Raw genomic sequence first — 15,165 nt, 5'->3', positions numbered from 1 at the left:
TAAGTTAAGGATAAATTGTGCAATTAGGGTACTGGTACTACTGTCAACCTCTTAAGCCCCACGCCCCCGGCATTGGGGGCAAAAAGGAGGAGATCACGTTTAATCGGTTATAACGCCGGTTGAGAAATATAAATCCAGACATGTGTGGTATCCACAGAAACCCCAGAATCTCAGCTAAAATGTCATATAAACCATTTCTACAACCACCAAACACACCGAAAACAAGCCGCGATTAAACGAGCAGTTACGTAAATGCGCAGAAGTCCGCTAAACACACAAAACCGAACCAGAAATTCTTCAGACTTCATGTAAGCGGTTAAAAATAGGCTGGTTAGCTCCCAGAGCTATCACTGACTCCACACACCAAGTTTCACCACGATCAGACCAGAATTCACTGAATTAGCCGCAAAAGAAGACCACAAAAACACACAGCGGCGCAAATGCGCTAACACAGAAATTGGCTTACCGTCCCGATTTCCTCCATTATTTTCGCCGGTAGCCGGTAACCACGTGATTGCTGTTATTTACCATGCCTACCTAGGTGCATCAGAGCCATCTTCCGTCAACAACCTCCATTTTAGACCCACCTACAGACACGTGACTGGACAGACGTCACATGCAGTAAATTTGGACACACGTGGGTTTTGGCATTACAACGTCTGATTGGTTGAAGTGACGTGAACGTGGCATCGTTACTTTGAATCTATTGGCTAAAACGATTAAAAAGAGGTGTCAATCATGCAAATTGACCAAAAGAAACCAACGTTACAGCCCCTCAGAGTTTAAAGGGCCAGAGGCCAATGAAGCGCTCTATGCGCACGGCAGAAAAGGGCCATTACCATGTAAATGTGTGGTTAATTCTTCAAAAATATATTTTTAAAAAAAGCATTTTTAGGCCTGTTAATAAAATTTATTAATTTCTGCTCTTTAATACCTAAAAAAATTAACTGGCATGGTGTCCAATTGTGTGCCAAAATTGGACATTTTTGTACAACGTCTGGATATTCATGTATTGACAGGGCTGTAGTTTTTCACTGTTTTACTTTAGAAACACAAATCTTTGCACAGATTATGCTTATATGTTGGTTACTGGATTTCTGGAACCAAATATGATCTGAGGCATATTTTTAAAAGGGTTATATGCTAAAAATTACAAAAAAAAATTAGGCGAGAATAAAATCTACTTACTTTTTCTGTGTTACAGTCTCAGTAACTTTGACAGAGTAATATCTGCTTTAATATTTACACCTCTGATTAAATGTCCCAAGTGTTAGCTTCATTTTGATACCAAGATTGTAAGGACAGAGTTTGTAATTGCAGAGAAATAATCAATTTAATTTAGGCATTGCATTTTCGAGCAGGAAGCTCAGAAACCCCCTTGGGGCTTAAGAGGTTAACTGTCTAAAAAGAATGATTATTTCTAGCTTTGTCTGGAAGTTTAAGCACAAATATCCAGACTCAGCTCAGCTTTCAGCTCAGAGACATTCCCAAACATGTCAAAATCTCATCAGCATGTCCTGGTTCTGCCCTTGGAGTTTCCTACCAGTAGGGCAAAGATGGAAAATCCCACCTAACCTGTAGTAGTGGCTTTCCCCTGCACCCCTCCCGTATGGCTGAGCTCTTCACCCTCTTTATGCTTGAGTCAGGGCCCCCTACAGAGGAAGCTGTCCTGCTGATAGTATCCTCAATCCTCAGTCATGACCCACAGCTTGTGGTCAAACATGAGGATAGGAGCTGACCAATAAATCGACAGCTTTGCCTTCATGCTTTTAACCACAGAGACTGGACCAGTGATTGATCGCATCAGTACTAATCCATCTGTCAACCTCCCGCTCCTCTCTTCCCCCACTCATGAACAAGACCACAAAACTATTGGAAGGTTTAAAAGCCCATCCCAGGTCACATTGTGAATGGGCTAATGTTCATAACATAACATTAATTAATCACAAGTGTATGAATAGACTCTGTATCAATAAATAATTTTAGCTTTTAATGTGTCTTTCAACTCATGGACTTGATGACCCTACCTTAAACCTAACCTTTCCACATAGCTCTGTAAAATGGGATTTTTACACAATGCCATGATGTATCCCATATCATCTGCCACCTTTTTACTATGGCAGAAAAAATGTAAAACTGAGATAATCATTCAGAACCCAGGACTTTGAATATGTTTTACTGTTTTAGGACTATATCCCACCATTTCTATTCCTAAAATAACTTCCAAATGATGGTCTGGGACAGAAAAGAAGAAATAAGCAAAGAAGAAATAAGTAATCATTCTCATTCATTTTCACCATTCTGTAGCTGAAATAATGACATAGACTGAAATAAATAAGTTAATTGTTTTACTCCCAAATCAGTGAAACCGACTTATCCCACAGTGGTTCATAAAGGTCATGGCATTCATGCTGGTAGGGTAAACTTGGCCTTCTCCAGACACCCGAGGCCGGTGCCTGCATGTTATTGACAGAGCCGGTCCACACGGGAGTAAATATCACAGGTGTGAATCCACCTGGGGGCTGCTGATCTCACATTACCTTATTTTTTTCTTCACAGTGAATCAATTAGAGTCCTTGCCTATTTTTCACGTGTTCTCAGGAACAATGCTGCTCTGAGGGCTTTCTGTTGTCAAGTTATCTGTTTGCGTTTTAAGGTGAGCTGATGCCAGCATGTCACATGCTTGCAGGAGTCATGTACCGATGCTAAATGCAACAAACACTACAGTGCAACTGCATAGAAGAACAAGTCATGGAAAATGTGCAGAAATGATTAATAACTAAGAGAAACAGACAAATATCTTAAAGTTAACATGAAGAAACAAGAAAAACAATAAAGGAGAAGCATTTCTTAATTACTAATGTCTTTGCAGTTTGGAGGCTCTTTCATGTCTCCTTTGCTGTATACTAAAATCTAAGCAAACCATAGAATACCTTACTTTATTAACTGAATAATGCACATATTGTTCGACTTTCCTTCTACAACCCTGGCAAATCAACAACAGTGAGCACTGGTTAGATGTTTTAACCTTTCAGTCAAGGGCTAAAAGTCCTTCTTTCATTAAATAATTTAATGACAGATAAAAACATGAGCTTTGTCTTAAAGAAAACTCCTCAGAAGTCCAAGAAGACACGGAGTATGTAGATGACGTGCTGCTCGAAACATATTCCCTCTCACCCACCTGATGCGACAATGATCCCCGGCGCCGAGTCCCTGCTGGCTATGTTTCCAGATGTGTAGGGATTTGCAGACACGTGAAGATGGAGATGTAATGAACAGTACGGCTACAGAGGGGGGGGAAAAGAGAAATCAAAAAGTCAATTATTTAAAAAGAAAAAACTCCAAAAGATGCTTCTGCGCAAAACTGCTATTGCCCCAACGTGGATCGGCAACCCTCCCAAGTCTTAAGTTTTATCACAAACACCATTTCCCCATTGACTGGCCTCACCATTAATTTTGATTGGGTTAACCTTTACAGACACAATTCTCATTACGACCCAGCAAAATGCCACTGGTGCAGGCCATGTTGTGACGGGCTGTTTAGAGGTTTATTAAAACTCTGACATTTCCTGACAAATGACTGTATAATATGGGTGGAAGGCGAGGCATGCCACTGAATCGCTAATTGGTTTATCAAAAAAGGTGATTATTTCTGTACATACAGTCATTTCAAGAGGACATATGCGAAGGTGTGCTACAGTGACACCAACTGTCAAACTGTGGTCATCTAGCGACATGTATTAGTAGAAGGTGATTAAAGTGAGCCGTGCTCATCCGAAACTTGTACTGATGAAAAGTGTCTAACCCTCGTTCTTTGACACTTATATATTTTGTTGCTGCCACAGACACTATAACAGATGGCTGTAGCTCCTCCTCGCCATGACGCACCTATGGCATCTAAATGAAGCATTTGTTAAACCTCACAATTAGCATTTCAACGGCTGCCATGTAGGTTCTTTTAGAGCCAGAAACCATCAGATCTGGTCCAAGGTTTGAGTTATCTGCTAGTCTTAGCAGTCTGATTACCATGCTGCACTGACCAGCTGCAATGGAGGGGCACAGATACCTGCTGGAAATGAGTGTAGACTAATAAAAACTAGAATTTTACTAACTGAACTAAAGCACAATTTGGTGTGTACCACACAGTAGGTCATACTTTTCTCAGGTCACTTGATTTTAATAATCTTCTAAACGCAATCAAAACCGCAAACGTGGTGCAGTGGTGATCAGCTCCAGTTAGCAGTGATGAGACCTGCCAGCATCAACCAGCCCTGGAGGTTGCCACTTGGTTGCTTCTTAATTAACACAATGTTGTTAAAATAACAATGTGAGCAAACTTGTGCACAGTCTTGTGCTTTTCGAATCTCTTAAGTGATCACCCCCATTGTTGTCTGCAAGGCACATCTTTTGGCATTTCTTAGCACCTATCTGGTCTTTACGTCTGACGTCATTAGCCGTTTCCGGGTCCAAACTCCGCTTTAGGTCCCAAAGTCAAACGAACACTGCGGCATCACTGAGAGTTACAAACTGTCTAAATTCTTCCATCTTTAATAAAATGATCAGCGTTGCTGCTTTACCAGATGCAACAATAAAGTTTAACATCCAGGCATCCATGAAAACAGGATTTATGAAGTTTAACAAAGTTTGAAGTTAGCAGGAAGTTAACTTGCTAGGTATGTAATCTTTAGATGGAAACATGTTCTGACTGAGGGATTTCTGAAAAATTAAAATGTACAGCTCTGCTATCACTTCCAACATAAATGAAGACAGAAAACTAAACAGCAGTGACATTTGTAGGGTTTCTGAAGTTGGGCTAGCTGGTATATAATGATGTGCTACGTGGTGGCTAGCTACGCAGCTTTAGTTAGCATGACATAAAGACATTAGCACAGTGAAGCTGGAGGATGAAAGCTAATTTTTTCCACTTGATAAAAGTTAACGTGAGGGTTCCCGATGGTTAGGGACAAATGCAATCACATGGCAGGATACTGTAAACGGACCAAACTTCAGTGAGGAGAACGACTGAGATAATCCATCCACAATACGAGGTTAGTCATTAATATACTGCTGCAACGGCTGGGCTGTAGTTACATCGTAAGGGTTTAAAAACTGAGATTTTGTTTAGGTTCTTGTTCAGATTAAATAGAACAAGATACAAAGCATTAAAACATGTTAAAAACAAAGAGTACTTTGGACCCGGAAGCAGGGTTCATATGTCATCATTTAAAAACCGGATACGCAATCTGTACTCCATCCACTGACTGACTTCATCTTTGGCCTCTGTATAAATGTCTTGCTTTGCTATGGTTCTTGCAGAAGTGGCTCTAGCATCTAAGATTGCTGGAGTATTGACATAACTCTTCAAATGCTCAGGACTTTTGTGCTTTCTTTACCTAGCTTTTCTCTTTGAGTCACTGGTTTTGCAACATTTCATTTAACAGAGAAATACACAAAGAGGTAAGGTATTGAAAAGAAAAATGGCCTACAAGAAATAAGTGGTTTCCAGTTTCAAGGGTAGGTTGTTTACTTGGAATTCTGAACTTTACTAGTGAGTGAAAACTCCACTAGAGTATGAGAAGCCTCCAACTTTCTAGAGGCTCTCAGGAAGAAAGGCAGATAAAATACAAAAAAGCCTTTCTGTCTGACAAGTCTTTCTCTCTGTGTTTCTTTAAATGGGAGGTCAGCTTATTGGACTGAATCAAAATGGCTGACCTTTCAGCTGAGCAGCCTCAGAGCACTCAGCTTTGACGGGCGCTGCTCTTTCCGAGCTCGGGCTCTCGTTGCTGCTGGGATCAGTCAACTCCTGTCAAGGCCTCTCTTTGATGGAAGCGCACACATATAAAAACATGTATGAACGCATCTCGCTGGCAGATGCAAAGAAACTCACCAGCACACAGTGAATGCTGTTGCCTCTCAGGTCTTTGCTCGGCGCCTGCAGTAACCTCCAGTCTCTGCCTCTGTTGTAGGTGATGTACGTCTTCACTTGGTTGTCCGTCCTTTTGTTGGCGAGGAACATTCCTTTTATTCCCGCTACCTGGAGAATCAGAATGGTTCACGGCTTTATGTGAAACTCGGACAGACTTTATTTGACCAAAAAATATGATTACTTTCCTATTTTCAAGTCACGTTGCCGAAAACGATCGCAACGCATTGCAAAAGCAAATCAGACACTTCAAGGAAACGCAGCCTACTTCTGCATTCCCAACAAAAACCAAACGCAGCCACAAACCCTGAGTGGGAAATGATCGACTGTCTGGAGACTTGTGAATAATCGATGTGTGTCTTAAATGAATCTGACTCCTTGTTGGAGACCTGCAGGACGACTCAGGGATACTGAATTGAGTCTGTGACAGTGGCATCAGGCAATGAAACTCCACTTTAGTAATTGACAGATACTTCAATCTCGCTCGGAGGAGAGATTTAGCACATCGTACGTTTCGGGTGGCGACCCCAATCAAGACAGTAGATTCGATTCTATTGCTCGGGCCACAGCAGACATGAGCGGCATCACCAACAGCTTAATTATTAGATTCACAGATATAGTTCTACTCTACGTTAGACTTAAAAGCATCATGAGTTCCACAGAGCCTCAACACCAGCTCATAGCACACCTTTTGTTTTTGGATTTGGTGTGTTGCGCGAAGTGATCTGCAGTTATTAATCAAAGGAAGAAATAATCTCAGGCTCCTAAAAATCTATATCGCTGGCACAATGCCCTTTTGCCTTTGTTGATGTCAGCACTTTGAAGCTGTTTCGTATTCACACAACGTGCTCTGAAGATTGTAGGCCTACAGCAGCAGGGCTCCTTTGCAAAATGACAAAGCAAGTACATTTCATCACGTCTGCCTCCTAGCTCCAAAGTATTGATCAGCGTTCATAATAAACCTGCAGGCCGCATGCTCATCGAGCAGGCCTGTTATTTAAAAACAGAGAATTGTCTAAAATGAATACTGCAGGCTTCAAAACTAACGCTGAGGTTTCTGCATTTGTGCGACGTTCCTGCTTCAGACACAGAGTTTATCTTCTTGTGGATACAGCATCAGTGGTCCTCCTCAGTGCTCCTCACATACAAGGTCTTAAATAATCAGGCCCCATCTTATCTTAATGACCTTGTAGTACCATATCACCCCTTTAGAGCACTTCGTTCTCACACTGCAGGCTTACTTGTTGTTCCTAGAGTATTTAAAAGTAGAATGGGAGGCAGAGCCTTCAGTTTTCAGGCCCCTCTTCTGTGGAACCAGCTTCCAGTTTGGATTCAGGCGACAGACACTATCTCTACTTTTAAGATTAGGCTTAAAACTTTCCTTTTTGGTAAAGCATATAGTTAGGGCTGGACCAGGTGACCCTGAATCCTCCCTTAGTTATGCTGCAATAGACGTAGGCTGCCGGGGGATTCCCATGATGCATTGAGTTTTTCCTTTCCAGTCACCTTTCTCACTCACTATGTGTTAATAGACCTCTCTGCATTGAATCATATCTGTTATTAATCTCTGTCTCTCTTCCACAGCATGTCTTTATCCTGTCTTCCTTCTCTCACCCCAACCAATCACAGCAGATGGCCCCGCTCCTCCCTGAGCCTGGTTCTGCCGGAGGTTTCTTCCTGTTAAAAGGGAGTTTTTCCTTCCCACTGTCGCCAAAGTGCTTGCTCATAGGGGGTCATATGATTGTTGGGTTTTTCTCTGTATCTATTATTGTACGATCTACTGTACAATATAAAGCGCCTTGAGGAGACTGCTGTTGTGATTTGGCGCTATATAAATAAAATTGAATTGAATTGAAATTGAATGGTTTTTTTACCTCGTAGAGGTCGACCATGACGTTTCCCTCGGGGCCCATGCTGCTGACCACATTCTCCAGAGCCAGAGTGTAGTAGACCCCCGAAGTGTCTGACACATACAGGTTGTAGGTTTCATTCTGGTTCCACTCCCTCACAGCTGCGACGACACGGTTTTCATCCGTACTGATCACATGCAGATCCTGGTAGGAATAAAATGATATCACAGACTCTTGTTACCCCAGCGTTTTTATCTTTGCAACTTAGGTTTGCGCTGTTCTGTATCGTACAATAAAAAGTCTTGACAATAATAACAAATCGACATACACCATGTGGACAAAACACATTACACCTCAGACATGGAAACCCATGCATGAAGCTCCTGGCACACTGTTTTTGTGCTGATATAAATACCCGAGGAGGTTTGGATCTCTGCAGTCACTGAGCGTTTGCAACTTCGTTACAAGTAATGCATTATTGTAATCTGATTACTTTTTTCAAGTAACGAGTAAAGTAAGGTATTACTTTGCAAAAAAAGTAATTAGATTACTGTTACTTTCCCGTAAGCACGCTGCGTTACTGCGTTACTAAACCGTGATTTTGCTTGTGAGAGTGTCTCATGACAATGACGTAAACGCGTGCGACATTCGTGGTAACAGACGTGTGCAGATCAACAATGGATAATACGGAGTACAGGAGAGAGTACGACCATGCAGCGTTTAAAGCGTGGAAGTACTGACTCCCTAAAAAGGGACAAAAACATTAGTGTCCACTGTACACTCTGCGTGGGAAGAAAACTTCTTTCTACAGTGAAAAATTAAACTTCAGATCTGAGCGAGCAGCGAGCACGCTGCCACGGGAATGTGACATTCCCAGAGATCCCCCCGCTGACATGACCACTGTGGGCAAACCTCCACCCGCCCCACTCCTGCTAAACAGGGGACAATAGATTTAAGAGTGACAGGACTCAGTGCTGCTGAATCTTTGATTTTATTTAATTTTTGCTGTGTTTTACTTGCATCTATTTGAAAGAGTGAGTGTAAACACAAAACATGATTTTATTTTATATGCTGGATTATGCAGGAAATAGGTTTAAATAGTAAACAAATTTCTTCAAGTCAAAGCAACAGCCATGATCTTATATGTTGTATATAATTAAATTTTTGCTTAATGCAATGTGCATAAAGTTAAAAGATTAAAACTAATAAAACAAGTTTTAAAAAGAGACTTTTTCATTTGATTATATTTTATGTGATGGATGCAGAAAAAATAGAATTGGGCTGAAAGGTCTGTTGTTTTATTACGTATTCAGGTTGTGTATCATGTTTTTGAAAAGTAACTAAGCAACTAAGTACTTTTGAAAATAAGTAATCAGTATAGTAACAGGATTACGTTTTTGGAGAAGTGATCAGTAATTAGTTACTAATGACTTTTTTCAAGTAACTTGACCAACACTGCTCAGCACACAGAACCTGCTCTATAACTTACAAGGTCTGGCACTTCATGGATGAGTTGCTGTAGTTCCTAAACAGCTGCACTTTGCAGCAATAGCACCTACAGCTGATGGCGGGAAATATACAAGCAAAGAAATGTCACAAACCGACCTGCGGCAACAATTTCATCCCATTACAGTCTCACACTGAAATTCAGTGAGATCTTTGGAACGATGCATGAAGACAGACTGCGTGGGTCAATACTGGACTTTATACACCTGTAGCAATGGGAACGCACACACCTGAATTCAAAGATTAAAAGGTAGAGCTCAGGACTTTTGCCCATGTAATGCAGCGGTCCCCAACCCCCGGGCCACAGACCGGTACCGGTCCATGAGTCGTTGAGTTCAGGCTCGGGTGTGAAATTTATGGTTTTCAGGGTTTGTATCGTTAACTCACTGGACTTATTTTGCAAGAAATATTTCCGAGTTACCATAGTGACCAGAAAGCATTAAGGAGCAGAGAGGAGGATGTTACTCTTAATGTTGTTGGCGCATTTTCAGGAGGATACTGCTAATAAAGTTACACAATTACACAGTAATTTCGGGTTTATTATTATATTTACAACATACCAAAGTTTTTGTCTCGGTCGTATCATTTTATTTTGTTGTATTTATCCGCGACACCTTAAAGGCCTTTATTTATGTGGTGTTATAAGCAATGTGTCAATTTGGTGATAGGTTTTGGTGCAGTACCATATTGCCCTGTGTCAGTTCTACTATATAACTACAATGGGAAACAGCCATGATCTTATAGTGATGCACACAGACTTACAGATGGTTGTTTTAATAGCAAAGTGTTGGAACTGCAATGGTAACATCATAAAGATTGAAACTCCCTCTCTTTATAAAGCAGTTTAAATGTTTGTTAATATCTTGACAGAGACAACAAAAAGTTTGTATTCACTGCATCTATTGTCAACAGTAAGCTTCTGTTCAGTGTGCTCCCGACTCCTCTGTGCATTTTGCATATTGATATTTTTGTTCATTGCTTTTATCCAATAAAAGTCAACATTCCCTCTTTATGCGTGCTCTTAATATCATCATCAGCTTGAAATTACACTTTAAAAGAACATTCATTTACTCTAATTTGTAATGGAAATTTGTAAAAGCTTTAATTTGCTTTTTTGAGGCAACATGATCTCTTCTATGCTAATAGAAATATAATTTTTTATTGTATACATATTGTTCTCACCCTCCTGCTGGGCTTAATCATATTCATTAATCAGAATCGCTTCACGTTTAGTATTCATGTATTTCCACTAAGAGGATACAGCAATCATTAAGACTACATCGGGCTTATTGGGCAGAGTTATGCAGCTGAGGCCATGCTGTTTAGTTGTGTGCTTCATCTACCTCTGACTGTGCCAGCAACACCTTGCAGTGAGCTGGCAGCAACCTGGGCGCCCAGAGCTTGATTGAATAAAACATGTTTAATTGTCAACGGGGACGTGACAAGCGAGGCCACGCGCACATGGAGCAGCATGGAATAACAATTCTGGAAACACTGCGAGAGCTACTTCTGCCCTTGATTCGCCCATAAATAACAGAGAGGGCACCACACGGAGCCAGCACGATCTGGAGCGTTATTGAAAGTTTCGCCTTCGTATTGAACAAAGCTCAAAGCCTATTTTTTCCCCCTTAGAAATGAGAAAAAAGAAAGAAGCCAACGAGGTATATTTGTTACCTTGGGCAGCGTATACTTGGGCAGCTTCATAGGGGTGAAGACATCTCTTTTAGCTGACACGTAGTAGATTGGCCTTCCCCCAGTTGACACCTTAAGGTGAGCCAAAAAAGTTTGTAGACATTAATAAAGCAGATAAAGGATTTTCACACGTATAGCTCAACTAATAGCATCTCTCTGTAAGAATGACCTTGAAAAATTCCCCAGAAAACCCAACATCTTTTCTCCTCCACACACTTTTCTGTAATATTTCTCACTGAGCAAACTGGACAATTACCTACCTGGACAAACACATACTCATCTTGCACCACCAGAGAATTGGGGTCAATGTAGCCGGGGAATGGTTTGCCCTTATTGGCGTCGGTGCAGTTCTGCAGCTTGCAGGTGACATACAGCGCCTCTGCTCCGACACACACACACACACACACACACACACACACACACACACACACACACACACACACACACACACACACACACACACACGTCAAGCCCTGGCATCAGCAATGGTATTAGCCAATGAAGAAAGGCAGCCTTCACCCAGAGCCAAGCAGCCTCTTTTGGCCCCTACATTACTCGTGTCAATAAAGTGGTCCCAGTAAGGGAGGAGCTGGGTGGAGGGGAAGACAGATGACCAGAGAAGCCAATTGCTTTCTTTGCCTTCAATCGCAGCGCTGGGAGAGAGCCTGTCCCCACACGTTAGCCTCTGCCAAATATGTGTCGGCTCCCCCCACGCGCGCATGATCAATAGTGATAGTCTCTGGCTGTGTGACTGTAACATCTGACACGATTGATGTCTGCTATGCACGTTTGGATGATTGGCTTTCCCTTACTGTATTGGCCTCAAAGAGGTGCCATACAAACTCTGTGAGATTAAAAAAAACTAACTATAATCATTTAAGTGTTAAAGGGAGACTAAAACGTGGTTAAAACTGAAGTGGCAAAGGCTAATATATCCTGACTTTAAGTTCTTAGTAACACCAATAAAGCTAGATCGTGTTTTTTAACTTCTTTAAAACTGAATTTTATCCATGAATTATTTTTCTTGCAGAAAAAAGATTAAAGAAAAATAGCTCCAGCAAATAAATAAGCATCAGTTTGTCTGACAGATTGTAGAATAAGAACAGGCTCTTACTAGTTTTTATACAAACTTTTCCCCCATTTTTCCACTTTGGACTGAAAATGAAAAACCAATGACAGTCCACCCAAACACGTATATTTACATGAAACAGGAAAAGAACAAACGTTGTTTTGGTTTATAAAAGTAGGAAATAAAAGGCCAATCTATCTCACTTTCAAAAAAGTTGTTTTTTATTTGTATTTTTTTGCAAAAATTTGATTTGTTTCGTTTAAACTCAAATAGATCCGCCTCGATGGCAGTGATGCAATTTTGAGAAAGGGAGGAGAAGTCTGTGGGAGTGGTGCTTTATTAATACAAATCACAGATCGTCCTCTGTGAAAAAAAATAGCAAGAACATTTTCAGAAAGCTATCACAATGATAGTTATCTCAACAGATAAAAATAAATCAAGTCATATCTGATTTACTGAGTTACCTTTGGGGTTCAGTACTGAGCCCTAACATCTTATGTACATAGATTATATCTGCAGGGGTTTTAAAATTATTCAAATGTACTTTTGTTTTAGAAAATGCTGTTTAAAAGAGTAGATGCTGCAAGTTTCTGTCTAAACTTTTTTTTATCAGTAATTTGTGCTCTTTGCATTTAATTCAATCCTTTTCTTTCTTTATCTTTATTGGCATTTTGGGTTGCTGCTGAAAATTGCCAAAATTTAAGGAAAAATATTAAAAATATAAGAACAAGGAGTCACTCCCAGAAAAGTAAAATTAAACAAGAGAAAATGAACCCGAAATATCCCAGTGTTCATTGTCATTCAGGACGAAGAGTGTTTCTTTATACTTAAAAGAGCCCCCCTGAGCTAAATCACTTGCTTTTAAAAGCGTTCTAATATATGCATTACTTTTCCGTCCGTTGTCATTGTGTGTCCCCCGACTCGGCCATTTCCGCTGTCCCTTCGTATTACCCTTCAATGGAATTGTCCACACAACTCCCAATTCTTCTCTACTTTAGCACAATGTTCACGATACAGTACAAAGACGGCGGAAAATGGAGCACCGGACTCGGAATTCAATTACTCACGTCCTTCAGTGATACTGGTTTCCAGGTGAATTAAGCCCGGCTCTTTGTCCAAACCCATTTTCGACCTGAAAGGCAGACAAATGTGTTTCAGGAACATCACTATTGGTCTTTTGCCTTCGGGCAGATGTCACCTATGGCAGCTGCTGTCTAACACGAGAGATTGCGTGTTGCGAAGTCAGACAAATTTATGACGACGGATAGGTTAAGTCAAGCACTATGACAGTCGTGGTAAACATCAGCAGGAGCTGGCTGCAGGAATTACCTCGTCTTTGTCGTCACTGTGAAAGGCAGCTTAACTTGTAAAGGGAAAAAGAGGGCCTCGGGTTTACTGTGCGATCTAAATGTTCAGAGTCCCCACAAGGTCCTTTTTCGCCCAGAAAAATGGAGGAAGATGTTTCCTGGCATCATTAGGAGAGGAAAAGCCATTGATTTTTTGCACTACAGTAGGGATGCCCGCAGATGGAATAGCATATAATCATTACGGCATTAAATATGTATTAAAAAGACTGGGGGATCAGAGGAGAAGCAAAGGCAGCGCACACAGAGGGGAGAGAATGGGGGAGGTGGGGCGAGACGGGGGAGAGAAGCTGGGAAAGAGGCTGTAGGTAGAGCGCACACACAAACGAGGAGGGAAATAAAGGGGAGTCTGTGTGAAGCAGACACAATGAGAGGCAGAGACCACTATATTGTCTAATCATTATTATACTTATTGGTAGTATTGGTAATTTCCCAGATGAAACGCAGCTGTGAATAGCATGGCCTAGTTATCTGAGCCACATTTCCATTTTCACTGAATAATCCATTCAGGTACCCAGGAACAGTGTGAGACGGGCACAGAAGAAGACGATGGTTTGTTTAAACTTGTGTATTTTCAGTGATGGGGCGTCTGTATGTATGACACTCGTCTGAACAGCTGTGTGGCCTCTGAAGAGACTCAGAACAGGCATGCATAAAAACGAGATGCAGCTATCGCCTTGCAAAAATATATCGCATACAGGCAGCTCTGCATGCTTTTCACATTTGTAATGTCACAGGCAAATTGCACACGTTAAGCTCACAAACTTATTAAATGTGGCCAAAGTTAGAACGGCGTGTGGCCAAGTGCTGCTCAGGTTTACCAAAACACGAAATGAGATTACACTCTTGGTGGCTATGTATATAACAGATATAAGCTCGCTCTGCAGCCTCATTACCGGGACTACCACCACACCTACTGCACAGCGAGCGTCCCAAAATAGAACTCTGACAGCTTCTGCAGCATCAGCCCTTCAGGCTCCCTTCACTCCTGGCTGCCCAGCTCGTTACCACCCGACGGTTCCTCTGCAGTTAGTCGAGGTGAAAGCTTTTTGTTACATGTTAGTTACAGCACAGAGGGCAGATGTGCTAGATAACACCGAGTTGGACAGCAACTGTGGGGCGGTGGCAGCGAGGGAAGGCCAGGGAACATTGTAACAATTATGAGAAGATGAAGCAATGCAGCAAAGTTAAGATGACAACTTGTGTTGCTGTTTAAGGCCCGCTGAAAGAAATTAGTAGATTATTTCAGTTTATTTCACCTCAGTGGACGAGAAAACTTTCAGATTCACTCCAAACTGGTTCTGAAGCCTTTTTTCATGACTGAACTCTGTCGGTCACACGGAAGACGATCAGGCACGTCAGACACATGAATAATGGAAATCTTAAAAACCTCTCTGGCTCATCTCCTCCTTACCTTGAGAAAAGGAAATGACGTAGAGTGTACAGGACACTTAATGTATATAAACATGCTTTTCATTTTGCTGGTAAGTTTCCTGGTATATGCCACACAATTAGTTTTTGTATCAACAAAGCAATACATGTATAAATAAATGCATACATACAAAACTGGATCCAGGGTTTTGAGTTTTAGAGTTTATGGTTCTTTCTTTCAAAATGTATTTTAAGTTATTGGAGGTTTTGTAGTGTTTGCATGTTTGCATTTCTTTCTGACTAAACATGAAAGAGTTCTGATGTCGAGTGCGGTCATGTTCAAATTTGGTGCATGTCCTCCAAGGTCTTCAAGGTCAACTTTGTGTTTTA

At 41.2% G+C, this 15,165-nt stretch overlaps 1 protein-coding gene across 5 annotated transcripts in view; it reads right to left on the bottom strand.

The window, feature by feature from the left end:
• Nucleotides 1-15,165, bottom strand: part of sorcs1 (sortilin-related VPS10 domain containing receptor 1) — a 185,280-nt gene that overhangs the window by 38,493 nt on the left and 131,622 nt on the right. For all 5 annotated transcript variants that reach the window (XR_010094074.1, XR_010094075.1, XM_063477026.1 and 2 more), the window contains exons 6-11: nucleotides 13,108-13,172; nucleotides 11,232-11,350; nucleotides 10,954-11,043; nucleotides 7,798-7,977; nucleotides 5,888-6,034; nucleotides 3,182-3,284 (exon numbers count right to left, since the gene is read on the bottom strand). Coding sequence is in view for 3 of the 5 variants with exons in the window: in XM_063477026.1 (XP_063333096.1) it covers nucleotides 3,182-3,284; nucleotides 5,888-6,034; nucleotides 7,798-7,977; nucleotides 10,954-11,043; nucleotides 11,232-11,350; nucleotides 13,108-13,172 (704 nt within the window). In the remaining 2 variants the exon portion in view is untranslated. The remainder of the gene's footprint in view (nucleotides 1-3,181; nucleotides 3,285-5,887; nucleotides 6,035-7,797; nucleotides 7,978-10,953; nucleotides 11,044-11,231; nucleotides 11,351-13,107; nucleotides 13,173-15,165) is intronic.

Source organism: Pelmatolapia mariae, linkage group LG6, assembly GCF_036321145.2.
Source record: "Pelmatolapia mariae isolate MD_Pm_ZW linkage group LG6, Pm_UMD_F_2, whole genome shotgun sequence".
NCBI lineage: Eukaryota > Metazoa > Chordata > Actinopteri > Cichliformes > Cichlidae > Pelmatolapia > Pelmatolapia mariae.
The sequence above is the reverse complement of the archived record's forward strand: the minus strand, read 5'-3'. Positions and strand labels throughout refer to the sequence as shown.